Source organism: Maylandia zebra, linkage group LG9 (assembly GCF_041146795.1).
Source record: "Maylandia zebra isolate NMK-2024a linkage group LG9, Mzebra_GT3a, whole genome shotgun sequence".
Taxonomy (NCBI): domain Eukaryota; kingdom Metazoa; phylum Chordata; class Actinopteri; order Cichliformes; family Cichlidae; genus Maylandia; species Maylandia zebra.
In genome coordinates, this window is record NC_135175.1 from 21,675,834 (window position 1) to 21,703,830 (window position 27,997).

At 40.6% G+C, this 27,997-nt stretch overlaps 2 protein-coding genes across 6 annotated transcripts; one reads left to right on the forward strand and one right to left on the reverse strand.

Annotated features, from left to right (window-relative positions):
• Positions 1-19: 19 nt before the first annotated feature.
• On the forward strand, positions 20-12,222 carry vill (villin-like). Of its 4 annotated transcripts, XM_012917958.5 has the most exons (21): positions 21-168; positions 1,315-1,353; positions 4,414-4,494; positions 4,628-4,702; positions 4,800-4,999; positions 5,416-5,524; positions 5,821-5,931; positions 6,882-7,087; positions 7,191-7,269; positions 7,367-7,465; positions 7,699-7,852; positions 7,999-8,099; positions 8,203-8,340; positions 8,446-8,604; positions 8,856-9,035; positions 9,145-9,290; positions 9,637-9,781; positions 10,120-10,308; positions 10,546-10,614; positions 10,780-11,067; positions 11,744-12,222. In XM_012917958.5, the coding sequence occupies exons 1-21, from the start codon at positions 130-132 to the stop codon at positions 11,855-11,857; spliced, it is 2,721 nt and encodes a 906-aa protein (XP_012773412.2). In that variant the 5' UTR covers positions 21-129; the 3' UTR covers positions 11,858-12,222. The 4 variants fall into 4 exon arrangements, with proteins under 4 accessions (XP_012773413.2, XP_012773412.2, XP_004546805.2 ...); XM_012917959.5 differs by lacking the exon at positions 10,546-10,614 and having other exon boundaries at positions 20-168; XM_004546748.6 differs by lacking the exon at positions 1,315-1,353.
• Positions 12,219-26,238, reverse strand: plcd1a (phospholipase C, delta 1a). 2 transcript variants are annotated; one of them, XM_004546747.6, is made up of 15 exons: positions 26,060-26,238; positions 22,592-22,750; positions 18,526-18,754; positions 18,312-18,441; positions 17,979-18,207; positions 17,658-17,859; positions 17,170-17,314; positions 16,871-17,023; positions 15,030-15,179; positions 14,782-14,938; positions 14,582-14,698; positions 14,311-14,489; positions 13,616-13,751; positions 13,372-13,521; positions 12,219-12,961 (listed from the first exon to the last, which is right to left on the reverse strand). In XM_004546747.6, exons 1-15 carry the CDS (start codon positions 26,088-26,090, stop codon positions 12,870-12,872), a joined length of 2,259 nt encoding a protein of 752 aa, XP_004546804.2. In that variant the 5' UTR covers positions 26,091-26,238; the 3' UTR covers positions 12,219-12,869. The 2 variants fall into 2 exon arrangements, with proteins under 2 accessions (XP_004546804.2, XP_004546803.2); XM_004546746.6 differs by lacking the exon at positions 26,060-26,238 and adding an exon at positions 24,664-24,867.
• Positions 26,239-27,997: the final 1,759 nt, after the last annotated feature.

The window sequence follows — 27,997 nt, forward strand, 5'->3', positions numbered from 1 at the left end:
CTTTTACTGCAGCAGTGGATTAGGTATTACCGAGCCCTTTGTACAAGCTTGGAGAGCGCTTGTTTCTTTTCTCCTCAGATATGCAGGGACTGAAGTTCAGTGCAGTGTCTAAGTCATCTTCTGGTCATAATGGAAGCCAAGAGTGAACGAAGAAGTGAGAGGTCAAAGGTAAGAAAAGCTTTAGCTTTCAATTTGTGATCTAAGATGGTTATATAACACTGTAGTGTTCAGACTCGCAGGCAGGGATTGTGTGAGTTATATGACACAAAGACAAGCATAAGCGACGTAACGCTGAACATAAAACAGCAAGATAGTCTGATCTGTGATTTAAGCACCGACTGCAATGCACATTAAGGGGACTTAAAAGATTGCTCACTTACTTTGTAAATGTGTGGGGTACCAGCAGATGCAGGGCTTGGTGGTCTTGGTTGGGAAATAAAAGAGCTTTGATTCTGAAGTGTTTAACAGCAGTCAGCATTCACAGGCTCTTTTCAATTCTGATCTATAAGATCTGGAAGATTCTTGCACTCTTTATTCTCAAGGGTGTTCTTAACTTTCTAAGGAACCAACCCATGATTGTTTCATTACATTAACTTCAATGTACGGCTTAGGAATAATGTTTCCCCCCCTTCTATTACTGTGGAAATGACTTTGGGTGAAACTTTTAATATCTCTGCACATTTTGCAAATAAATGTAAGCACAATCTGCCAACACTTTCTCCACTGGAAGCTTGAACGCCCGGTGCTGTAAACCTTCGATAATGTCAAGCGTTCTTCAAGTGTCGGTGTGAGTACGCGCAGAACGAGAGATTTAGCCACGGAAAAGCGTCTGACTCCTTTCCAATAGCACTCGGAGCTCCCTCAGTCCAATTCCCCCATCTGCTAGTTGTAACGGTTGTAAAATGAATAACTGGTGTCAAGTGGTCCCTGTAATGCCCACTGTGCTGCTGAGGACTCAGACATAAACACAACTGTGATTGGCTTCTATAAATCACAATCAGGACACCGAGTGAAGCTGGGGTCTGTCTCAGTGGCTTTTTTTGACTCCGTGGTGTATTGTGCAACACACACACACACCTCCCTTTCCACCTGCATCAAGTGTGACAGCTGGGAAGAAATGAGAGGGGGCGTATCTAACACCGTGGCACTGTAAATATTGAGATAGAAGATGGCAGGTGTGTTCATACCTGGGTGTGGTAACAAATACATCCAGCCCTCTATGCCTCGCACTGCAGCTTGCGCATAAGAGGAAAAGGCAGCGGTATCTTATAAATACAGACCTTTTACATAAATCACTATCTCCACAACTTGTAGGAACCAGCCAGGACTTCACCACGGCAGTCACAGGACAACGTAAGACCCATCCTACTACTATTTCTTTGAGAATAGCTACCTTGTTTTCTGCTTTGTGAACACACCTCTATTTATTTTCACTGACTCAGTGAAATCTGGAAAGAATAACATCTTTATTATCACATTTAAGGATTTTATAAACACAGGTTTGGGGGGGGCGGGGGGTTAACCAACGTGATTTTACACGAGTTGAAGAAATACGTACGGTGCAGCATTAACAAAAGTGATTGTGTATGCTCCACCAAAGGACAATGCAGGTTAATTGATAGGGAACCAGTCTTTCCTGTCTGAGTAATAGAAGCAATGCCGCTCACAGGTTTATCTTTCCTGTGTTATTTGCTCAAGCTTTCAGTAATTGTTTTAAGCAGGGATCAGATTGCACAGTTTATTTATTTTTTATAACAGGGATTTGCAACCACAGCTGAAGCCACTGATAACTGGCAACCAGGCGTGATCGTAGTTGAGGTGATTACTTTCAATTAATCAAATATCACAGTGGCGTCACTTCTTCATCTAGATGTTTGTTTTTTATCCGTATGTTATAAGGAATAATCTCTGTGTACATACACTTTACAGCTGAATGTGTGCTCTGTTTGAAATGGAACTATGGCATTCCTGTCAAACTCTAATGGGTAATGGACAAACGTGCAGGGCAGGGTGTACCTTGTTTTTAAGAAAAGGGAAATAAAATTTGGGGACTACGTTTTAACAATAAAATAATAAAATAAATAAAAAGAATGACATTTAAATATGTATCGTGTTTATTTCTCAAGCTGTTAACAGACGCCCTCCAGTCTCATGGCTGATAGTAAGGTCACAGGGCACGACCAAAGTTTAGCACAAGTTTACAGACACTTTGAGATTGCATTACTTTTTAATTTAGACAAAGTTGAGTTGAAAAGCAATAAAACACACCCTGTTTTTGTTCACTGGACTTGGGTCATTATGTTTGATAGAGCCCTCCCTGTTTTGACCTTTATCTAGATAAATTTTTGCTGTGTAGCTGATATTTCAATCGACTCATTACGATTAGATATTTTAAGTCTTTATATTTTTGTCAATATTACACCTGTACTTAACATGTACATTTGGCAACATACACTTTTGGCACCTAGCTCTACTGGATGCCTAAACTTGGATAATCTCTTTTCAAAGCTGCTCATACGCAACCTGATTAATTGCTTTATAAGCTAACATAAGACGTTAGCTTAAAATTAGCTATTTAAGCTCAAGTGCTGTCTCTTCATTTTCAAATCTCACCTGCTTCTTTTGTTTGTCGAGTGTGTGTCACCGCTTTATCAGAAGACATAAATACCAGAGCCTGTTAATAATACTATAAAGGGTGTGGTTAACTAAGTGTTCATCTCACACCACCAATCACTGCCCGGGTAGATATTTTATTACTAGACCCGGAACAAAGATTAGAGCTAGTACATGTAATAGTGCTTTATATTACTTATCCCAAGAATAAGTTCACACATAACAACCACATCTACTCCAGCTGTTTCACAATGTCATATTATGGCATCAGTGTTGCAAGTGCATTCATAATATGTTCTTGTTTCCATACAGCCTAACGTTGGCTCAGCTGGTGATACTGTTTGCTTATCAGTGCTGTTGTTTCTGATATCCCAGTCAAGAGGCTGTTAAAGCACCGCTGATTGCAGGGCTTGTATTTTCCTACAGCACCAAGCTGATACTCATTAGCAGGATTAGAGGTGCTTTGCTGTCAGAGAGTCAGTCCTTTGAAAGCATTCACTTGTCATTTTGGAGACATCTGTTTCCAGTGAAAAGACAGCGATGCCAGGATGAGGAAGAGTGAGGAAGAGGTCTCTAAAGTGAAATATTTTTTCTGTTCAAGTACTGTTTAAGGAGTCAGGAGTGAACATGTATTTTTCAGTGTGCTAGTTAATCTTCTAAGTATTTATCTCTTCAGAGTTTGTGCTAATTTTATATCATTTAGCTGTTTTATTTTACGTTACTTTTTTCGTCTTCTTTTTGCAAAAAACAGTTAAAAACAAACAAACAACAAGCTTTAATTAATTCTTATAGTTTTTACTCTTTTTCCACAGCTACCTAGCTATTACCTTTTGCTGAAAAGCTAAAACAAGCTAGTGGTGGTGTCAGTGGACAACATGAATAAAAAGGAGATCATTATGTAACAGGGATAGCTTATTTTAATCACATGGCAAAACACAGTGAAAGGTCCATAGACTGTAGCCACCATAATGTCATCTCTTAAGTTCTGCTTTTTTACCCTCTTTTTTTTTTTTAAAGGCCTTGACCATACTTCTTGTTGTAGTTAATCAGTTTATGCTAACGCTATCAACCTGGTTTGATTAATAAGGTGTATGCATTAATGACTGTGTATTAAGAGGGTTGCTAGCCTTGGCTAACAAAAATACAAGCTTAAAAGCAAGTGCAGAAAACCTGTTATTTTTAAGATTTTTTTTTTCTTTTTTACTACAGTCAAACAGTGAACGTCCTCTTTCATTTTAAATATTGTCATAATTTACTAAATGAATATTGCCCTGTGTTGTGCTTAAACTAACAAGATCATAAACTCATTAGAAGAGTGTTTACTACAGTAGTAAAACCATGTCAGAGGTTTCTTGTGGACATTACAACTTCTTTTCGCATTATGAAAAGCTGCCCCCTTCTGGCCATTAAAGCTAGTGTAGGTTAAAGGCACTTACATGTACAGTGACATCATTTTGTAGAACTAGAAGTTATGTCCGTCTTATATCTTATAAACATATCTTATAAACAGATACCTGGTTATAACCGTGGTATAACAAAAAAACTTTTCGCTAAGCGTCTTAACAGCTTGCTGTCACATTGTGGCATAAAGATGTGTTTTTTGGGGCATTAACAAATGTGATGACACAGTATGTAAACCCTAGCAAACCTACATTCAAATTTAACAGTGAGAATATTTTGAGTTTAATCTATAACAATTAAGACATTAGACGCTCATCAATAGTTTTCATGCAAATATGTAAACTGTTTGTGACAATAACGATAAGTACACATGTTTTTTTTTTGTTTTTATGTTTACAGTTCAGCAGAATGATGAATGAAAACAATAATGCATTTAAAAATGTCCGCCGAAAGCCAGGCCTTCAGATATGGACCGTCAATGTGAGTCTAAAACGCATTACATGCACCCTATGTTGTTGACATTGTTGTCCACACTGCTGAGCTTTATGTAGAGCTGCGGCATGTTGAAATCTCATATTTGTTTGAGGTCTAAATGGTTGTTTTCTTTACTCAGAAAATGCAAATGGATCCCGTTCCACCTCAGGCCTTTGGCAATTTCTTTGAGGGAGACTGTTACATAGTTCTATATGTGAGTAAAAAACTGGGTGATTTCATGAGATATATAAATATATATACATATATCTCATATATGTGTCACCTCTCATGCTTTTCATTATTATCATCAGATAAGTGAGAATAAAGGCTCCCGCCAGTCTGCTGATATCCACTACTGGGTTGGAAGAACCTCCTCTCAGGATGAACAAGGTGCTGCTGCCATCTACGTCACCCAGCTGGACGAGTACCTGGGTGGGAGTCCGGTCCAGTACAGGGAGGTGCAGGGCTACGAGTCACCGCGGTTCAGGAGTTACTTCAAAAATGGCCTGATGTGAGTTCCCGATGAAGGCAGCTGGTGTTTGAACGAAAGGGGGATGGTGATATACTCAAGGGAATGAGTCTCTCCTATACACACACAAAAACACACACACTTATGTTGTAATCTTCCTGAGTCATGGCTTACAACACTAATCCGCCTCTATGAAATGATTATGACACAAAACACACTTGTTTTCTGAGGCCTAGCATTAAAAAACACCAATTTCTCTTGCCCAATTTATTAACCTTTAACCTTTAGTTGCATGTTTGCTTTATGGTTATACAACCTTAAGGAAAAAAATCATACTGATAAGAAAAAAAATGTTCCTTTAATTTTTTATTTTTTTAAATGTCCATTCAGTTTCAAGTCACTGGGTTTATATTTTTATTGCACTTGAACTTTGGTAAAGTAAACTTCTCTCTCCACAGCTACAAGAAGGGTGGAGTGGCCTCAGGTTTCAACCACGTTGAAACAAACGCCTACAACGTCCTGCGACTGCTGCATGTCAAAGGGAGGAAGGATGTCACAGCAACAGAGGTATTCAGAAAACAAATTAAAGGGATATGAAAGGCTTTACGAGAGTCTTACTCCCTGCCTCCCTCTGCTGCTATCAGTGGCTTCACACAGTCACGCTACAGAGAGGTGTTGGCACCCCTCCTTAAACAGATTATGTCTTGTTGTCGTAGCTGTCTGTGTAGGTGTTAATTGCCCGAGGGGTGGTATGAGAGTGTGATTAATTAATACGCTGTATTGTTTCAGACGGAGTGTACTGTCCATTTGAATGTTATTCAACTCTCCACTGTGTTTGCGTTTGTGTGTGTTTTTCCATGCAGGTGGAGGTGTCATGGAGCAGCTTTAACAAAGGAGATATATTTCTTCTGGATATCGGGAAAGCTATAGTGCAGTGGAACGGTCCCCAGAGCAACAGAAGAGAGAAGCTCAAGGTAATCCTCTGCACTGATTGGTTACAATAAGCAGCGGCACGAGAAGTAGTCAGATCTCGTGAAAAATACACACCGTGGAAGCAAAGTGGGAAAGAGGAAAGAAATTTAACATTTTACGAACAAAAAGGTGATAAAATATGTCTGCACTAAGGCTGTTTCTGACAAAGGGAGAATGACTAGATTGACTAATGACTAATTTAATTTATTCTTGTGTGTCAAGTGAATTTTATGAACTCAGGGCCTCGGTTGCATTATTGCATCATTGCACTGAAGCACCGCAGCAATTTCCTAATGTTGTAAACCTGCTCAACATTTGGCAATAAACCCCATTCTGATTCTGATTCTGATTCTGATTCTGATTAGGAAGGACATAGAAGGTGTGCCAAATCAAACGTGCATCCATCCACTGTGGCAAACCCTTGGAAAATTAAGGAGCACTGAAAGTGTCTGTAAAGTGATTTTTTTTTTTTAATTCTTGAAACCTGTCGGCTGTGGATCTTCAATAATGTACACCACTGCCTTTAGCAGTAAGCTTTCAGTTGTCTGTGAAATTGGAAACATGCATGCAAGAAGAGTTAGGAAGGAATGGTAACAACAGAAAAGGAAAAACCAACAGCTTTTATTTATTTATTTTGAAAAGCGCTATATAAGAATCAGTCCATTTACCTTTTAGCTCATCAGGTAAAACAGGTGGTTTGATCTCCGCCTGCTCCCGTCTGCATGCAAAAGTTTCCTTGGGCAAAATACTGAACCCTGAGTATTAATGTTAGATAAACATTAGGCACAGAAAAAGTGCATGTGTTTGAATGAGATATGTGTACTATATAACAACCAGTTCTTTTACAGTGATAGTGTAGATTTTTGTGTAACACGTGAACCTTTTAGTCGCTGTTGTCACTGAGCGAACAGTTTTCACTTTTGTGTCTTTGTTTCTCCCTCCGTCTTTCCAGGCGGTCTTGTTGGCTCAGGACATCCGGGACAGGGAACGCGGAGGTCGCGCTCAGATCGGTGTTGTGGAAGGAGGAGATGAGCGGAGCTCGCCCGAGCTCATGAAATTCCTGACGACTGTGCTCGGACCAAAACCGGCACAGCTGAAGGAGGCCACTTCCGATGATGTGCCTGATAGTGCGCAGAAAAACAGTGTCCGACTCTACCAGTAAGTACATTATGCTTCCACTGCATTGATCACACAAAACTGTAGAAACTGATTTCAACTATTTACCAATATCACACCCATTTTTTCTGATTTTCTTCCTCAGCGTTTATGACAATAGTGGGAATCTAGTGATTCAAGAAGTGGCCAAACAACCTCTGACACAAGATCTTCTGAAATCCTCGGTAATTAGTGTTCACTCTTTGAGAATGTTCCCTAGATGCTAGTATTAAAAAAGAAAAGTGGTTCAGTTTCAATGTTTTTTTTCTTTTGGGGTTTCAGGACTGTTTCATTCTGGACAACAAAGGGTCTAGTGTGATGGTCTGGAAAGGAAAGAAGGCCTCCAAAGAAGAGCGACAAGGAGCTATGAATCGGGCACTGGTGAGTATACAGAATGACGACACCAAGGATCTCTTAGTGCCTCCTGTTCTGTCTTATAAATTAATTGTGTAAATTTTAATCCTCTTTCTCCTTAAATGATTTTGGATAAATATAAATTCATCGTTTTATTCTTTTCCAAGGATCGCATGGCTTGAGGGGATTATCTCAGTTTTTATGTGCTTTTTTGGAGATGTTTTTCACTACAAGTTTTGTCCATCAATCTTTTCCTACAGAGCTACATTAAAGCAAAAAAGTACCCAGCCAGCACCACTGTGGAGGTGATGGCTGAGGGAGCAGAGTCAGCAATCTTTAAGCACCTGTTCAAATCCTGGACAGACAGAGACCAAACTCAGGGCCTGGGTACCACACACAACGTTGGAAAGATAGGTAGCCTCTTCAAATCTACTGCTCAATCCACTTCTTCAAAATAAATTCCAGCACAGTTAACATATTATCTCTTGATATGCTATTTAATCTTATTTGCTGATATTATGCTGTTCATCATTAACTCTGAACATTTTGTGTCCGCACAGCTAAGGTCGACGACGGAAAGTTTGACGTGATGGAGCTACACGCGCGCCCTGAACTGGCAGCACAGTACCGCATGGTGGACGATGCATCAGGAGACGTTAAGGTGGGAAAACATATGCAGGAATACAGACAAACACAGTGCAGATACTTTTCAGACTTCAGTTGCATTGTTGCGTGTTGTTTGAGCTGTTGTTTGCCTGTGTCAGGTGTGGTGCATTGAGAATTTGGAACTGGCTGAAATAGACCCAAAAACCTACGGGCAGTTTTATGGAGGAGACTGCTACTTGGTGCTGTATTCATATAAAAGAGCAGGCCAGCAGCAGTACATACTCTACATGTGGCAGGTCAGTGTCAAACCAATCTATGCTTCCTTGTTCTCCATTTCCTCCTGCTTCTGGAAAACTGACAAGCACCTTCAATGTGTAAACGTCTTTTCTTTGTTACTTCAGGGACGCCATGCCACAAGCGATGAGATTGCAGCAAGTGCCTTCCAGGCTGTCAATATTGATAACAAGTACAATGGAGCCCCAGTTCAGGTCAGAGTGGTCATGGGAAAGGAGCCCCGCCACTTCCTGGCTATTTTCAAAGGCAAACTTATCATTTTTGAGGTATGATTTTATGATTTTCACACTGAAAAGGATTCTTAACTGGATTAGAAATTCTCACCAATGACTAAAAGTAAAATATCTGTATGGTTTGTGTGTGAAATTATGACACATGGAAGTAATCCAGCAAAATCTAAATTAAAAATGAGATTTACATGGATACAATAAAAGTATCCATGATGCAAAAATAGATCGATCAAAGCTTTAAATAAAAGTTGAAAGAAACTGGAAACTCAATGTGTGTGTGTCTAAAGGGAGGAACAGGTCGACCTGGTGTGGTTAACCCTGCCAAAGATGCCAGGCTCTTCCAGGTGAGAGGGACTAATGAGCTGAATACTAAAGCCACAGAGGTGGTGGCCAGGGCCGCTTCTCTAAGCTCCAATGACGTCTTCCTGCTGAAAACTGACAATATCTCCTACCTGTGGTATGGAAAGGTATCTATCATGGGGCTGTGTAGCAGGCTTTGAAATAACATAAATATTAGTTTAGTTTGTATTTGACACATTAAAACCATTTCCCCCCTGATTTCTGCTTCTATCCCAGGGCTGTAATGGGGATGAGAGAGAGATGGGGAAAGCGATGTCTGATGTGCTGTCCAGGCATGAGAAGCGGGTGGTGATGGAGGGCCAGGAACCTGCTGAATTCTGGATAGCTTTGGGTGGAAAGGGCTCCTATGCCAGTGACAGGAGGTAAAATATTTTAATGGCAGCATTGCTTTTGCATATTGTGACAAAAATAGGATATTTTTGGCTTTTCGCTTAACAACACACTCCAGCAGTCAAGTATTTACAATGAAGGGCGCTCAATCTGGGTCCAGAAAGTAAAAATATAGCCAGTAATAACAAATTAGCAAGGACTTCAGGATTCATCCAAAAAGGCCCTTTAATCATATTTTGAACCATTTCCAAGCTTACATTAAATCTGTCTGGATTATTTTTATACCAAGGTCAGTGGAATATGCCCAATGTCATCATACACAGAGAGAGAGAGGGAACATTATCTGCTGTTACGACAGGACGGCCTGTGTCATTTCAGATTTGAGAGGGAGGAGCCGCTTCACAGTCCCCGGCTGTTCGAATGCTCCAATCAGACGGGGCGCTTTAAGATTACTGAGGTGGATGATTTCGCCCAGTGTGACCTAGATGAAGATGACGTCATGTTGCTGGACACCTGGGAAGAGGTAAGCAATCAAAGGAGCTGAAATCAGTCAGACCCTGCCGTTGATTTGGGGCCTGCTTCCTGTTTATGAGCATCTCATCAGGAAGATTGTGAAACTCACTGCACATTAACTGATAGATATGAAACAAACACTATACTGTATTACACAAGCTTATTGTTTCCTCCTGCTATGGTTTCTAATTAATCTATACTGGTGGTAGTGACTCAGCTCAAGGTTATTTATGTAATACTTCACACGGAAAGACAGAATCAGGCCTAAAGCTCAGTTTTTGGCAACTTACGCAGCAGACTCTTTGAGTAATTTGTCTCTTTTTCTTGTTTTCTGTCTCTGAATCTCAGCTTTTCTTGTGGATCGGTAACTCCTCCTATGAGTATGAGACCAAAGAGGCGTTGAACAGCGCGCGGGATTACCTGAGAACTCACCCGGCTGGACGTGACCCTGACACGCCCATCATCTTTGTCAAACAGGGATACGAGCCGCCCACCTTCACCGGATGGTTCAATGCGTGGGATCCCCACAAGTGGAGCGTGAGTTTATAACAGTTTCCCCTTTCATCTTTCTGGGATCCCATAGAAAGCATGATCAAGGCATTACAAATTCCCATTACAATAACATGCAATCAATTGATTTAATCATCTCAGAAGCTAGGAACAACTTACAAACACAAGTGGATGATTCAATGGATTAATTGAAGATGAAAAAGTCACTGCACGAATACTAACCTTTACTGTGACGAATCTTGGTTCCGTTGATCTTCTGAACAGGGAGGCAACTCCTATGAGGAGATGAAAAACAAGCTGAGTGATTCAACATCTATCTCACAGATCACTCTAGTAAGTGACTCACACTGATGTGCTAATATCACAGCTGTAATACCTACTAACATCTTTAATGTCATATATAGTAGTGTTGCTAACCTGTGAATGTCTACATCTCGGAGGTTTACCTTTGTTTTTTTGTGAAACTGCTTCTGTAAAACTTCTCTTTCGTGGCTGCAGGACCTGAAGAACACTAAGCTGAACAAGACTCCCGCTGGGGGAGGTGGGGGTGGTTACAGAGCACCTGGGGGCCCTCTAACTTCTCCGCCACCCAACAAGGCCTACTTCCAAGATGAAACAGATTTTTTCCCCAGACCCTCTAGTCCTACAAGACCCCAGTCTGGGATGTCCTCTTCCTCTGCTAGTTCCTTGTCCTCTTCTGGAGCTGGAAAGTTTTTTGACCCTGAGCTCCTCGTCAACAAGACTCCAGACGAGCTACCAGAAGGAGTGGATGCCACCCAGAAAGAGGTGTGTGTGCAGATCAATTATAAATGGTAAAAATCAGCATTTGATTATTGTTTAACGTCCTTCTCAGGGCATTAATTAACACCTTTAAAAGTGACGTCTAATCATGACAATTACAATTTAGAAGTTATTGTTTTGGGGGGGTTTTTTTAGTAAAATTAATCACGTCACCATAAAAAATACTTCAATATGATTCGACACCTATTTAGTATGTTTACCTGCAGCAAAGCAGATTTTTGTGACTGTACTGCCATTTCAAGTCAAAACTCCACAGCCACCAATCGTGTGATATGTTGTCTAGCATACACAAAAACATAATATGCACTTGTTAGCAAGTTAAAAGTATTATTTCCATCAGATGGGATTCTTTCATTTCTCTGAATTTGGATTAACATGTAGTAATATAAATGAAGCTATTTTAATCATCAACTGAAAAGGTCACTAAACAGCTGCAAATGGATGAAAAGTGACTACGAAGAGATTAAAAGTGACTGCAGAGCCACATAAAATGCTTCTAGCGAGTCATGAACAACCACACAAAGACACAAAGACACTACAAAGAGACAATATGGGGCTTTCCAAGAAAGGGTGGGAGGCCTTGCCATTGTCTGTGCCTAGAGCTCTGTGTACAGCAGAGGTCAGTCTAACCGTTTCCCATCCTCTGTGCTCCGATTGGCAGGATTATCTATCTGACCTGGACTTTGAGAACCTGCTCAGTACTACTCGCGCAGACTTCCAGCGCTTGCCAAAGTGGCGCCAGAATGATTTAAAGAAGAAAGCAGGAATTTTCTGAGAAGGAATCACACATCTCCAGCCTGTCTGCTGAGAAATCCGCTTGTAAACCAAACTATACGGCAGCATTTTAGCTTCTGACCTTCATCTCAATATTTTGTTTTGCTGTCAGAGGGGTAAAAAAAAAAATCGACCAACATCCCAAGTTGTTTAGATTTAACAAATGGTATTTATGATTATGACCATGAATGTAACTTGTAATAATTTAAAGGACGTGACTGACATTTCTAAGATTATTTTTTTAATTATTCTGCTTTATATTTATCTGTATATTTTTTTTTCATTTCATGTAGATCATACTGAGATGATGTTTTGCTAGCATTTTATCTGAATCACAAATGCAGTGAATAAACAGAAAACCATTGACCGGGGATTCGGGGAGTGGTTTAATTCAAGAGCTAGTGCAAAAATGTGTGAACTGTAAAAATGCTGTAGAGCAATGGAAGACACAAATAAACCATGACACAAAATATTAGAACTTGTTCCAGGCACCATCTTGAAAATCTTCTATATACAATGCTGGGAGCATTTATAATGCATTCATAATGAAAGGACAGAAGCACACAGACACACTATGTCACTTGCTATCAACATTGTCATTATCACTCTTATGGCATCAAGATGGACAAAGTTTAAATCAAGTCTCATAAGACTATCCCGTAAAGCTGCTGAGAATCTAGTATATTTCAGGTGGGATTCACACAAAACTCACATAATAATGCACATTAATTAAACTTCTCCAGAGAATGGTGAATATAGTTGGCTACTTTTCCTCTCATTCACTTCATTCTTTCTTTGTCACTTTAAAGGCTCTCCACCAAACCGGCTTTTAAAAAGCTAAAATTATACAATGACCTAAAAGTGTCAGACACTTGTGAGTCAGCAGCTGTGGTATGTAAAAAAACAAAACGAAAACTAGAGTCAAGTTATTTAGCTTTAAAATCTGGGTTTTAAATTCCATTAGAATTTACAAAAGACGTGAAGTTGGTTTGGTTTTCTTTTTGCAAACAGGCCTACGGGGCATCCAGGAGCATGAGGTGCACAAACAGACTGGCAGAAGAAATGTTGTCCCCTCTCTTGTTGAGCACCGGGACATGGCGATATCCTGGAAAACAGGAAGCGAGCGTGAGCTTTGTCAGCAAAATGAGAAGCTGGTTCATAAAGCGTAGCACAAAAAAAAGATGCAAAACAATCACTTGAGCTATGATTTACATGAATTTGTATCTGTTTAATTTCTGTTTTGTTGCGGTCCACACAGAAGAATTAAATAAGGGAGAAAAAGTATGTTTAAAGTGGAACTAAAGAAGATAATAATGTGATAATAGTGCACAAAGAAAGTCAAAGCTGTGAGCGAGCACTGAAAAGAGAGGATACTGTCTTAACACTTCCATATTTTAATTACCGCACAGACCATTTCAGTCATCGGCCTCTTCGAAAATTAGATTGTTGCTAACTCTGAGTTGGTGTCGCGTTGCTTTATCGTGTTAGCTTCATCAAATCTGTGAGCTTTCTTACCGTTCTGTACGCTGGTGAGTGGCAGACAGTACTGCCCGATAAAATCGTTCTGCGATGCTGTGTCGTGGTCCTCCAACAGAAATCGCACCAAGGCCAGCTCTGGCACACTGATGTCAAACTGGAATTTCTTATTCCACATAGGGTTGAATCCTGCAAGGACGAATATCTGTGTTTTTCTAAATTCTCTGAAAAAGTGTTTGACAAGTAAGTGCACTTATGCTATACTTGCACATATAACGCTCACCATTATTTTCAATGTGATGTGTTTCCTTGCTGGCATTGTCTGCCTGGACACCATGGATCTCCACCTTCACCAGAGGGTCTACAATGGATTTTTGCTTTTCCTTGTTGATTTTAGGTAACTGCTGAGCTGAGATCACCTGTTGAATTGTGAGACAAAAATGCACAGACGCGATCACGTGACAGTCCGACTACAGTCTACGTTCAGATTTGATTAGATATCTACAGCATGATGTCCAGCTTCCACAGCACGCTTCGATGCTTTCACCACCAGCATGATGATTAATCTGTTTATCAAGTGGTGGCATAATCAGTTGTTAAAAAAGGCTAAAAATCCACTTTCTTTATTTTAAGTGCTACTAGCTACTGTGCAGATCATAACTAATAATACAAAATGTAATAAAAGGACTTGAGGATTAAAAAACATTAAAAGTAGCTCCTCTTTTCAAGATAGGTTATGTCAGTAACTATTCAGCCAATGATTGTGTTAAAATTCCTTTAAATAGCTGCAAGCTGGCAAACAAAGATAAAAGGATTCAAACTTCTAGGCCAGAGCTAGGGGAAATGATTAAAGCTCATTAGCAAGTTGACACTACACATACTGTAAACTTTGTGAACTTTGTTTTCTTTTAAAAAGGAAATTTCACAGGACACCGTTAACCTCTAATATAGGCTTATCTTTCTGGAAAAAACTCCCACCATGACATGAAAGATCTTCTTCTTCAGCCACGACCCTTCGGTAAGTGCGTTGGGGTTAAACTGAGAGGACAGGTTTCTCTGAAATTCAGGTTTCAGGATGTAGCCGCAGAAGCCGTTCATCAGAAACCGTCCCTGGTTTAAGTGCATCTCCTTGGAGTTAGTCTGGAAGTTCAACGCCACTAAAAACCAAATCAAAGAGGAAAAAGCGTCAAACTGTTTCATTAGTTTTAATTGGTTTACGTTAGTTTGCTTGCTGCGTATTGGAGCACACCTATCTGGCAGCCAACGTTCCACATGGGCACCGGATTATAGTTGGAGGAGTCGGTTCTGGAGCCAGCAGGGTAGATCCTGCTGAGTTTGTCCATGTTGTGGTGCATGAAGGCAGTAGCTACAACAAGTTAAAGCAGATGTTTTTTTTAAACTGTGAGTTCAAGCATGGCAATAAAGACAGTTAATGCAGCGTGCGTTTACCTGAGGTCTCAGCCAGGTTGAATGCTTTACTCTCCTTGAAGGACGACATTTCATAGAAGGCCTGGTTTTCTCTGGCGTGTTCAAAGCTGTTAAAGTGCACGCTCTTACAGTAGATGACGATGTCTGAGAGCTCTTTGTCGAGTTTGATATTTGATTTCTGAAACAAGAACAGAGAGACAAACGTGAAATCTGAAACTGAAAATTGTTATTTCAATTTCTTGCAAATGAGTAAAGAGCCTTTGGCACACCTTTGGTTTTTCTTTCTGGCTATTCTCCTTACACTCTGCAGCTTCGTCCTCCTCAGACACGGTGCCATCCTCTATCACGTTGTTATTGGTGAAGATCGAATCCAGTTTGTTCAGTCGTTTTCCCTTGATGAGGAACTTTCCCTTAAGTGCCTACAAAGAGACACAAAATGTGTTTTGTTGTGTCATTTCTAACACTTAAGGTACACACGGTGCTGTGCTTTGGAAATCAAAGTTGCTTTGCTTAATATAGACAGGCACACATTTAACTGTGACAACAGAGACTGCGTTCCTGATAGTCACCCTCCAAACAGCCAACAGACTAAAGCATAACTTAAATTTGTGTTGAGGCTGAAAATGCCACAGGCATCCACTTCATGGGAGCTGAATTTTAAAAAAAAATTATTTCCTCTCTCTCTCTCTATTTCTTGTCTTTTTCAGTTGTCAAGGTCTTCCAATCATTTTGCAGCAAATTCCCAAAGTAACACATAAAAGTGGGGGAAATAATGATTTGAGACCCCTGCCGAATTTGTAAGTTTGCGTACTTACAAGGAAATGAACAATCTGTAATCTTTATGCTAGTTTCCTTTTAATGGAAAGGGACAGACTGTTATTTAAAAAATCCAGAAAAAGTACAATAAGCAGAAGTTAGAAACTGATTCAGCCGTCATTGAGGGATGTTTTTAATCCCTTTTTATCCTCAACCAAAACATGACTTAGTACTTAGGTTCTTGTAGTTGGTCACCAGGTTTGCACATATCTCAGCAGGGGTTTTGGCATTCATCTTTAAAAACACGCTCTAAATCTTTTAGCTTTCTTCCCAAAAAGTTTATTTTGGTTATCTGGATTTTCTTGTCTCCCACTCCCAATGAGTGACAAAACGTTTCTCGCACTGAAAACCCTACGCCCACTTTTGGGGATTTTCTTACCTGAAATTTTAGCTTTTTGGCAACTCAAACTTTCAGCTCCCTCTCCAGCTTTTCTGAAGGACTGAGGTCTGGAGACTGGGTAGGCCTCTCCGTGAGCTAATGTGCTTATTCTTTAGCCACTTATTTGTTGCCTTGACATAATGGTTTTGGTCACTGATTTGAATGCTGGGTCATGCCGGAAGACCCATCCTTATATATATTTTTTAATAAATATTCAGGGAAGGAGGTTGTCATCCAAGATTTAATGATATATGGCTCTGTCCATTGGCCCCTCAGTGAAGTGAAGTCATTCTGTACCCTTAGCAGAAAAACAGCCCCAAGCATAAAGCTTCCACCTCCGTGCTTGACTGTGGGGATGGTGTTCTCTAGATCATATTCACCATTTCTCCTGTGGAGAGGTTGGAATGGAAAAAAATTGTTTCTGTGGACAGATGAGCTCTATACACATAAGAACCCAGTCAGTGGGAATCAGCATTGTGGCTGGGTTGTAGGTGATCAACACTTATTTCATGTATGACATGTAAATCTGTTTCTAGCATTTATTATTGTATTGTATTGTATTGTATTTGGAGACTAAATTCTGTTCACTAGAAGTCTCTGTTATCAAACAAGGTGTTGTCTCAAACACACTCACTCAGCTGTTACAGCAAATCATTAGCTACTCAGTAGGCGCAAAGTGAAACAAGCTTTATCTGAGGCTATAGATCGATGATGTCTTGTATCACATTAGCTTTGTTTCCTAAACAAAACTTGGGTCACGTTAAGGAAAACAGCAAAGTGAGAAATCTGGCACAGTAGCGTGTTAGGAATGAAAATGTTAAGGGGTGGTCTTCCTTTGGTGATTTTTTTTTATTAGGGTAAGGATCCCAAGATGATATATCGTATGTCAGTGAATACAGATAATGGGTTCCACACCTCAGGTGATGGGAAGTTAGTTGGCATGGTGTCACCCAGAGGCTTTTTGACCAGAGCGTCACCCAGGAAGAAGACCAAATGACGGGCCATAAGCTTCTGTTGCTCAACTGTACAATGGTTCTCCAGAGACAGAATCACTGGGTACTGGGAAGTCTGGAAAACAAAGGGAACAATGTGAAGGTGAACTTCAGACCTTTTCCAGTTTCTAATGTGTTAAGGCGAGGAAAGGGCTGGGAATTCAATGCGGTCTCCAACATAGGCAGAGTAAAACATCCAAAGTCAGTGAATATCTCACGTACTTTGAAGGCGTAGTCTTTGATGGCTTTGATAACATCTTTGAAGAGCACTTTGGATGTGAGCGTATGGCCATGGTAAATAACAGGTTCTCCATTAGCCCCGTCCCAACAGTCCAGCTCCACGCATCGGCAACTCTTCATCAGCGCTCTGCAAGCAAAGAAAACATTCATGACCAATTAGTGATTTTACATCCCTGAAACTCATGAACTTTGCCTGTGAAAATAGAGAGATTCCTGCGCTGTGACTTCTGTTCCACCAAAAACTCCTGGATCCCAAAACAGTATTTTATAAAGGCCTAGGAACTACTAGGGTGGTCTAAAACAGGCATGGCAGAACTTCAGTTCAGTCTACCTGGAGGCTGATGCATATTTTTAAAAGATAAGCCATTAATATGATAAAAAACATCTATCCAAAGTAGCACATTTATTCCATGCTTCTATTTCACCTTTGTTTAATGCTGTCAGTATAAAAGTAATTCTGCAAAATTTACTTTATGTAGGCTTCTGTGCTGCTTGGCCCTTTGAGTTGGTCTGCCATCAGGTATGTGTTGTGTGAGGAGGAGATGTAGTAATGGTTGAGGGGCTGGTTCATGTCCTGATACACAGATCTGTGGGCTGGGTTCAAAATACAGCCGTCGTCCTGCTGCAGGTACATCAGGAAGCCATCTTTGGTCATGCAATTGTTCTGCTTTGCTGTGACACAAATGGATGAAAGTGTTGAGTGGAAAATTGTGTATAACACAGTTGAGTTAAAGCTTTAATAATATGGTTACTATAATTTTATCATTCCCTGGTGTCCAGAGTAAGTCTACCTGTTTTATCCACTTCATATTTCTCAATCAGCCTGTGGGCGTCCTCTGCAGTCGCCTGCTCCCGCTGCTCGTTCAGCAGAAAGTTCAGCAGGTCTCTGTCGCTCATCTGACCCTCTGTTTGAGCATATTTCCCATAAATGACATCAATCTCCTCACGGCGTGTCAGCATCTCGTAGAATTGCTTGATCTCTTCGCCTTCCAGGGTGTCTGAATTGGATGTGTCACATTTCTGTGCAACACAATCAGTGAATTATTTAACCAGATCTAACATTTTATGAAAGATTAACAGTGAATTTCAAAGATATATTTTGTAATTTTTTGACAAGGTCTCACCTTAAAAAGGTCCGCTGCGTAAGAATCATCAACCTCAACATTGATCTGCCTCAAGAAGTGTTTCACCTCCTTTAGTGTCATCATGTTGTCGCCATTCTTGTCAGCCTTACGTATGCAGCTGAATATCCAGCTGGCATTCAGATGTAAGGATTTGATGTATTACGCACAAAAACATGCAAACACATTTCTCTATTTAGGAGTTTGCTAAGGATACTGTTCGCTCTTCTTCTGGTTACTGAGGTTGTGCATGTTGTTGATGATCTTCTCCAGGCTGCTGACCCACTTATTTACATCTTCCGGAGATTCTGCCATCAGGTCGAGATTCTTCTTGCGCCCCTTGAAGATGATGGAGAAGCAGAGGTCTTCAACGCTGGCATCGGTGTATTTTTTAAGGCCCTCAGAGTGGCGGCCCTTTCGAACCGATTCAATGTCATCAATGGAGACTGTTTGGAGAGCGAAGGGGTGTTTGTTAGAAAGTGTGGCCCTGAGAAATCACTGAAGGTTAGTGTTTTAATAGCCTCAAAGTCAATATTTGGTAAGCCCATCTGTATTCTTCAATACAGCCTCTATCAAGACGATCCCACACTGCTTCAGTAATGTTGAGGAGAATGTTGCTCTGGAGAGACCAATCCATGACTGTTAGTGTTCCAGTTTGTTATTTTCTATCCAGGTATGCTTTAATAGATTGGCAAAGTGTTTGGGATCACTGCCATGATAAAAACAAATGAAGCCATTGCCATTCAGATGCTTTGCAGATCAAAATCTGACATGACCACTGGCTGAAATGCAGCTCCAAACAAAATTTTTTCCTCTTTCTTAATAACATGCTTTTTGGACACTTTTCATCTGCAGTAGATAGTTTTTTAGGTATTGCACGGTGGGTTAAAATCTCACTGTACTTTTCTCCATGCATAATTAATTTTAACAAGATCCTCAAAGTCACTGCTCGAACTGCTCCAATTCCTCAAATTTTTTAAGGACACACTGCACACCATGCCAGGTTTTTAGCTAGTAGCTTGTTGGGAAAAGTTATTTGAAAACAATCATCGTGTACAAGGAGTGAACTGAGGAAAAGTGAAAAAGCAAAATATTTTTAAAAATTCAGGTATGACACCTCTAATCTATATCATAAAAAGCAAATTGTGATTATTTTAATATATTCATTATTAACTGCTATGTTGTCTAAAATGTAACGTCTTTTATTTCTGGCATTAACAACAGCTATCAGGATGGTAGCATTCAGCCATTATTATCCCTTGACACACAGTCTTTCCTAAGATAAGTCCATATCTTGTGGCGGCCGACTTTTTTGTCCCAGTGGTTACAACTGAAACTGTTTTTCTATCTTATCTACAGGAAGGCTTTTGTCTCAGCACGCCACATCTGTTGCCTTCACTCACAAATCTGCAGCACAAAACTTACGTCTTCCAGGCAACTTTCTGCATGCACTGGTGGGACCCCGACAACATTTATGAATCAAAGGCTGACTTTTTGATAATTTATGTGTGTAAAAAATGCATAATGTGGTACCAAGAAAGAGCTACCGTTGCTTTTTTAGCAAGCATTGTCTATTTACAGGACATCAAAATTAGCATAACATTTTTGTTATATTTTAGATCACTATAAAGGCTTAGCCAATGGCCTTCACAAACTCTTGACAGCAGCTAAATGCTGCACCATGTTCACGAGCTAGTCACTATCTTTTTTTGGTACTAGACAGTGTGTAAACAGTTGGCTTATCAGAGCTTTTCAGTGGAAACAGACTAATCCTGCTGAAAACAGAGCTCTTGACTCTTGAGGCCATAAAAGCAAAAAATTAGGTAAAAGACGCTAAAATGGTCAACCAAGTTGAGTTGGGCAATAATTTCATTACAGATAATCCTTTAAATACTTGCTAGGATGAAAAAAATTGATGTATGCAGATTAATCTGTAATAGACTATTTACAACATTGCAACAGCAAGTCTTCATGAATGTCCTGCTGTCAAACGTACTACTAAATCATGTTTATAATAAACCAGATTGAGCCATTTTACCCAAACAGTCTTAATGTTTAAGAGTCGTTTTTAGACCTAACAGATGGGTTCTCCAACATTTTGTTGTTATCTCCTGTAAACCTGAATTCTTTTGCAACACAAACCCACTCCAGATTTGATTTTGACTTTACTGCACTTTAAAACATTTTTACACAATCTGACCTCTCCTGAACCTCTTTTCAAACACATGCACCCATACAATCAAAGTGTCTCGGACTAAAATGTTTATCTATATCACCCATACAAAGACAACATACATACACAAAAGGTCACTGCACACTGATGCAGCCAATGCATCGGAGGCCAGCTCTATTGTTGTGCAATAGAGCTGGCCTTAATGTACGGAAGAGCATGCACTGCCGCGTGTGATGTCATTGCACTACACAGCAGCACAGGCCCTTGTAACAAAACAGCAAAAGACTCCAGGCTTAGCCATGAGGCCATATATTATGGCTGGGCCACAATCACTCCACATCTACTCCCTGCATCCCAAAGTTAGAGATTTAGATTCCTTCATTCTACTTTAAAGGAATCTAAAGTTCAAAATAGGTCAAAACAAAAACAACACATTGAGGGGGCAGTGGAGTGAAACACACCCATGTTTTCCAAGCCCTGCCTCAGCTGATTGCTGGATGACTAAAATACCTTAAAAGCACTCAGCAGAAAAGGGAGTGTTTGGTTGATCTGTGCATGCACATTATCTCCAACAAAACAGAGGTTGTGAATTTGGACCAATTTCAGGGAATCCCATCTGGAGAGACTTGCCACAATGTCCAAGTCGTGTTATCCGTGTCACGCAGACATTGTTCGAATACCACATGAAATGTTTACACAAAGAGAGTTTTGTGATGGCCTGACGAAAGTTCACTCTGTTGTTTCTAACAGTCTTTTCCTCAAAGGGAAGTTTGAGTTAAGGGTTAGATAGCCATGCCAGTGAGCGAACAAACAAAACAAAAAGAACAACTTTGAATGACAGTCACTCTATGTTCCAGTGCTCACCTGTAATTATTAGAAAAAGGTCATAATACAATGAGTGTCCTTCTTAGGGTGGCTGGAATCCACATTAGAAAGAGTAAGGACCTTGAACATCCAGAGGGAGCTTTGAGTACAGCTGTTAAATACCAGTTTGGGCATCTAATTAGGATGTCTCATGGGCAGTTTGCTTTGGAGGTTTTCCAGGCTTTCCCAACTGGAAGGAAAACCCAGGGTGGAACCCAGAATCCACTAGAGCGATTATATATCTCATCTGGCCTGGGAAAGCTCCCCTAGGAGGAAGGATACGCACAAAATAATCAATTGATAGATTAATGGATCAGTTATTGAGTGGATCAGTGGATGGATTAAAACCTCGTTAAATTGCCCAAACTAAGCTATGCTGTCAGTGACATAAGTAGGCTAAGCCAGCTTTTCAAGCTGACAAATTTGACTTGAGTAAAGCACAGCAGCAGATGCTCTCATGAAAAATATGGTAAAAAAAACAAAACAATACATGCTGTCCTCCCACAATCTCCTCTATTTTAATCAAAGCGCTTTAGAGCTGACTGGTAAATGCAGCTGGAGCCCACAGGAAAGCAATAAAATAGCAGCTTATTTCCGTAAACAAAGAAATTCCTGTGTAGGCCCATCTGTAAGAAAGCTCGGTAACGTTAGAAAACATCGTGTTTGTAAAGAGAATATTAGAGTCATTATTCTCAGTGTTTGTTCAAGGCTCAAGTGCAGGGCAGAGGTGAGCTTGGAAACCTGAGCTACCTGAGTCCCAGTGGATGCACACATGCTGTACATTCACAGCCAGACAGTGGCTCACTGAACCGAAAACCTAAGGAAAATAGTCTTTCTAACACACACAGACAAACATACAGCTGGGAGTCACACTAGTATTTCCCAGTCCAGCTTTCGCCACACCACAGTACCTATCAGCATGGAGCTGTTTTCACACATATTCACTACTATTGTCATATGAGGGTGTGCTTGTGTGTGTGTGTGCTGTAAGAGAATACGCTTTTGTTAAGATCTGAAAGGAGAGCTCTTAGCAGACAGAATAATAGAAGAGCGGTCTGCGGGTCAAAAAGGTAGATGTTCTCATCAGACTAAAATAATTTAAATGGAACACAGAACTTGTACATGGACCTGCAACAGACTGGAGGCCTGTCCGGGATATGTGGAAGACAATGGCTGGCTGGATGGAACGCTGGGCATGTAAATATACAAACATATATAATAAAGTAGGCACAGAGGTTACACTCACAGGTGTGGTTTTGCTTGAATGCTTTTTTCGACTCATGCGAAAAGGTCTGGCAGTCTTCCTCCAGTTTGAAGTAGCGGCCATGCTTCCAGGATTTTGAGCGAACCTTGACCAGTTTTCCTCCCAACAACAAGAACTGGAGATCTGAATCTCCCTCCAAACCTGCGGGTGTGAGGACAAAAGGAGCAGTCACGCAAGTTTCTGCCTTCTGTATTTTAAAATATACATGAAGTTCCAGGAAACACTTGGTTAGATATTGCAATAAACTGAGCATTAATAGGAGAAGTAAATAAATGTTCTAAATAAAACTGATCAATATCCTATCAATACTTGCAATTTTAGCCATGTTTAATATGAGGATGCACCAGTTTAACAGTATATGTGACAGAAAATGAAGATAAGCATTATTAGTTACACCTTAAATTAATTTATAGGTCCCGTATGGCTGTCATACACGAGAACCAACAAAGAATTTTGGAACCATCTATATCTAGAATAAAATCTAAGCTATGTGCAGTCCTGTGTCTTTTTTATCCCCAGCACACCTGTCGTACTGTAGTACAGTGCAGTGTATCACAACATTTCAGACAAGTAGAGACAATAGCCTATCATTCAGGTGCAGCAATTTTCTGAGTGTTGCATTCTGGGAAGGGTGTGTGCTATCATCCGAATGAATGACTCAAAGCATATTTGTTAATCAGTGCTGGCGTTTATCAGTGTAAAAGTGTTTGTTTCACACAGCTTTATGAATTATAAAATTCTCTCTAACTGAGACTGAGAATATGCAACACTTTCTAAGTAAACAAAGGGCATTTGAGGATAACACGTTAAATACGACTCAGAAGGGAGTGTTTTTATGGCTGTGGGCAGGATCGCAGCATAACAGACATTTCTTTTTCGCCCAGATCACACCACAAGCCCACAGAGGCTGTTTATGAGTCTCTGGCCTCTCTGCAGCCAGGGAGGAGGACTGGCCAGCGCTGCACCACCCCTGCCCAGTCAGGCTTTCTGTTGGAGGCTTTGCTCTGAGCACCTTCTACGTGTTTGTCAAGCCTCTTTTCTTGTGATCTACTTCACTGTGAAGAAGAGCAGCCTGCTTTCAGTCATCCAACAGCTTCATGTTACGAAAGCAGGCGCTGACATGTTCCTTACGCATCAAACTTCTCTGTTTGCATTTTTTTTAAGCGAACTAATCAGTTTCAGATGGGAAGAGCTCTTTACTGTGTGCACCCAATTACACAAGCTAGCACAAGAAAATTCCAAGAACTGTGAAGTGAGAGGGAGGCGTGATGGCACAAGTTCACGTCATATGTTTGGATGCCAAACAACCCCCGTGCCATAAATAAAAAGACTAGTTTGACGATCAAAAAGTGAGTCTTTGTCACATTGGAAAACCATTCCCACACAGTACAATGTCATGTGACCTGAGTAGGGAATGTGACTATTTCAAACAATTATATTTTCCTACAAAAACACGTGTAGGACATGGTTTTTAATTGCTTAACAGGAATGCAGTGTTGTTAGATTACGACTGTGTTATAAATGACACAATAAAATGGAAAGAAATTTAGATATAAATACTGTGCTGCCCTCCTCTGTGCAGATGACTAATACCCAGGAAACTATGCTGTCTAGAAGGGGAAACAATAAGAGACAGAAACCCGAGAATCGAACACCGCAGAGGTTTTCCCCTCAGCTCATGAAGTCTTATTGAAGTTTAGCACATCCTGTGTCTGTAGTCTCATTTGTCACCTCGTTTTCAGCTCCATCACACAGACCCTTACGCTGCAACTTCCCTAACGTCAAAGAATTTACCGCTCCAGGCAACGAGGAAGCTACCATAAAGCGTTAGAGTGCACGGATCAAAACACAAACCTTATGTTTATTCCCAACGTCACGACAGAAACATTTATCGTCCAAGGCTGCACGTGATTGGTGATATTTTTTTTTCTCTTGTTTGAAGATATAAAGTTTCGCAAAATCCATGTTATCCAAACATTACGCGCACGCGCCTGCCAATGTTGGCAAAACAGTCGAAGGCGTCTCAAGCGCGTTTGCACCTTTGGAGGACTCACCCAGGCGTTTTCCGTTCTCCTTCGCAACTTTTTTCAGGTGTTCCAGAAATGCTTGTTCCTCGGATTTTGTCCTTTTTGGCCGTTTATGAAAACAAGACATCTCGGATAAACTTTCTTGTTTATCCCGGTGGGATAAAGAGACTGGCCGGTCGGGTCGATGCTCGGCGTTAAAGAGAAGCAACACGTAGATCTCCCCTCATGGGGCGGGTCCCAAAAATAATCTGTTTCTGTGTTAGAGCTGCAGTAACTTTGCTTACCTGTCCTTGTTTGCACACTCTGAAGGAACCGTTCAGCGCTATGAGGGTGTGAGTCTGCTCTCATCTAACCTGTAATCTTAGTGATAAACTTTTTAAAAACTTCTAATGGTCGGAAACACATCTGACTGGCTTAAGTGGGCCATCACTCTCACAGAGTGAGGTTTGTCTGCAATAATAAAAGGTCTTGTGCGCTTAAAGAAGAATTTTGCGGTTGCTTATACAGAGGTAAAAGGTTACAATATGCCTTTAAATAAATTTCTATGTAAAAAAAGAAAAGCAGTACGCGTTTTACACATCACTATTTTCATGTCTTGACGGGCTGCTGTAGCTGCTTCCAAACACAAATAAAAGAATTGTTATATATCTATACGTTTATGAATATTTACGTAATAACCATTTTAGTAATGAGATGTGAAACAGCGCCATCGTAAGGGAAAAGCGGATTGGCCTGTAGTTTAAAAAATTGCAAATTTAAATAGGATATTTAAAGAGCGAGGGATGTTTTAATATCCACAAGGATGTGTAAGAACTGCAGCTCATCGATAAAAACCTGTGCTACCTGATCAACGATCTCTGGGTGTGGTTAGAAAGCAAAGTGGAAAATTAGATGAAACGTAACACCTGCAATACCTTCAATATTATTCGTTCAGCTCGATGAAACGTGTCATTGTCGTGGTAACAGAAACATGTCACGATGCCAAAACCAGGAGCCCACCTCACTGTTTTGGATGGCAAATGTGCGTTGAAAGAAAACCAACAGAAAGCAACCAAGGAACGTGAGAAATTGTGAAGCATTTCTCTAACCAGGAAACCACAATGTTTTTTTGTTTAGAAGCACTGGCTCCTTTTTTTATTTTATGATATATAAGTATTAAAAGCTCCTGTTGATTAATATTTGTTATTTTTGTCTCAATTTTAGACATTAGACAGGAGACGTTGTTATTTATTGAGGAGAGAAAAAGAAAACAGACCCAACTTTCATTCAAACATCAAAAACAAACATGGGTTTGGTGAAGCTTGCTTAATAGTGCTCCAACTGGCACAAAATCGATAAATCAAACACATTAAAAAACGTGCGCTTTTTAGTGCAAGTAGACTAAATCAGTGCGCTCACATGCACAGATTTTTGAGCAACTCACCAAGTTTGCTGGATGTGCCATTGAGGTCCATTTTTATATCAGCTAATAGAAATCACCATGTGCAGTGCAGCAGTTCCCGGGCTGAATAACAGGAGCTATCCTGGACATAAAACGTGTCTTTTTGCCCTGTGGAGGAATAAATCCTGTCCGCGGTGCCCTCCACACAGTGTGCAGTGAATGCCAACCCACTTGGGACGCTCTTGCGTGCTTTCGATTCCACACCCACTGCAACACCGGTCGGACAAGTAAAGCACTGTGAATATTCTTATGTCTTCTTACAGTGAAAATTACACATGTGGAAAGAAATACTAATTTTGCTTTCATAAAGTCAAACTTAAACCTCCAGATAGTTTTATAATGTAGCAGCATCGACCTGATTGCCATTGTGCGTTATTTGTGCCATTCTGGCACCCAAAGTGTGATGTGATTTATTCAGGGTTTTGCCCCATTCTGGTACAGAACTGCCATTTAAAGCCCTCGTGCTTTAGCCTATCCCTCTTTGCACTGTGCAGGGTTAGTGTTGTCATTACTCCACAGCATACCACCTCCATGTCATCGTCACTTCGGTTTTCTTTTTAAAAACACATCTGATCTCGAAATCTCACTCTAAAGCCTTCTGACCTCAACACACAATGAGAACTGCTCTAAAGAAACAGGTTGAGCAGTGGAAAAAGAAAAACAAGCAGGACCAGATTTTCATTCTCACAGAGTCAATCTCTTGTGCACGCAAGAATGCTCCTGATCAATTGTGTGTGGGGGTTTGGGTGTGTGTGTCACTTAATGTGGATGCTTTGCTTTGAAACATAGGTAAATAGTGTTTGCTTGTTGCACAGACTCCTTTTAGTTGTTGACAGATCTCTCTTTGTGCCGCTTTATTATGAGAGTCTCCCTGTTTTCTCTGGCCTGTGAGCCCTTGTGTTCGAGCATGTCTTGTGGGCAAAAAAAAAATGCCTGACAAACCACAAGGAGGTACAAAGCCAGCCTCACAATTGGCCCTTTGACAATCCCACTTGAGCACCATATGAGCTGATCGACACAGTGAAAGATTTTGTTCTGGAATCGTTGGCCTCTTCAACACAAACGACTTTCAAATGTGTTTAAATAACACTGCTTGGTGCAGCAGCTATTTCGAGTGACACAGGCGCATGCCCACACTTTAATGCTTTGAAATGCAGCTTGCATTACACAAACAGCTAAAACCTGTTTGTTTTTTATCTTCCCACGTTGTACAATGACAGACAGCTTTTTTTTCCTGCGAAGTTTCTTGGAAAACTAATTGCATGTGTACAGAAGAGACAATATGATAGTGTGGTATGTGCTTGTTGTGTTTTGGGTATATCTGGTTTCATCGGGTGGTTTATTGTCTCAGACTGTTCACTGTATCAGAGCCAACTGAAAATAAGAGGGATTTTATCAAATTCATTCAACTTTATCAAACGCTGAAAGAGTCCTGTCATCTGGAAACTACTGCTTAGACTCTTTGAGTTTAAAAATGATGAGCTTCACACTTTAAGTTGCTTCGGTCAGCCATCCAAAGCAACTGACATTGCTCAAGAGAGGTGGAGAAGAAAATGTAGCCAGGGTGGAGTGAGTGATTGTCAGGGGTGATTTGAAACAGAAGTGAAAGGGCAGGTTTACAAGATGGATGTAGTGAAGACACCTGACACCTGACGCAGGTTCAGGTGTCACAGAGGAAGATGCTAAGGATAGGGCGAGATGGAGGCAGATAATATGCTCTGGCATCCCCTAAAGGGACTGTGGTCAAGTGAGCCTTCATATGCAAAGTCACCGTCAAGCTAGCCGCACCCCCAGCCACAAACACAATGTTGTTGCACTTTTCTTACGCATGTTACGGTACGGGTGCCGACTCCTGCCATTTTCACTATTTTACCTCTCAATCCAACTTCAAGTTTTGAAGTATTAGCAGTTGATATATAT

Coding starts and splice junctions, on each gene's coding strand:
- vill (XM_012917958.5), top strand. CDS start 130: ATGGAAGCCAAGAGTGAACGAAGAAGTGAGAGGTCAAAG. Junction 7,466..7,698: donor GAGCTATGAATCGGGCACTG/GTGAGTATACAG, acceptor CTTTTCCTACAG/AGCTACATTAAAGCAAAAAA. Junction 7,853..7,998: donor ACACAACGTTGGAAAGATAG/GTAGCCTCTTCA, acceptor GTGTCCGCACAG/CTAAGGTCGACGACGGAAAG.
- plcd1a (XM_004546746.6), bottom strand. CDS start 24,763: ATGTCTTGTTTTCATAAACGGCCAAAAAGGACAAAATCCGAGGAACAA. Junction 18,442..18,525: donor AACCAGAAGAAGAGCGAACA/GTATCCTTAGCA, acceptor TCTGAATGCCAG/CTGGATATTCAGCTGCATAC. Junction 17,315..17,657: donor AGCACAGAAGCCTACATAAA/GTAAATTTTGCA, acceptor CTTTGCTTGCAG/AGCGCTGATGAAGAGTTGCC.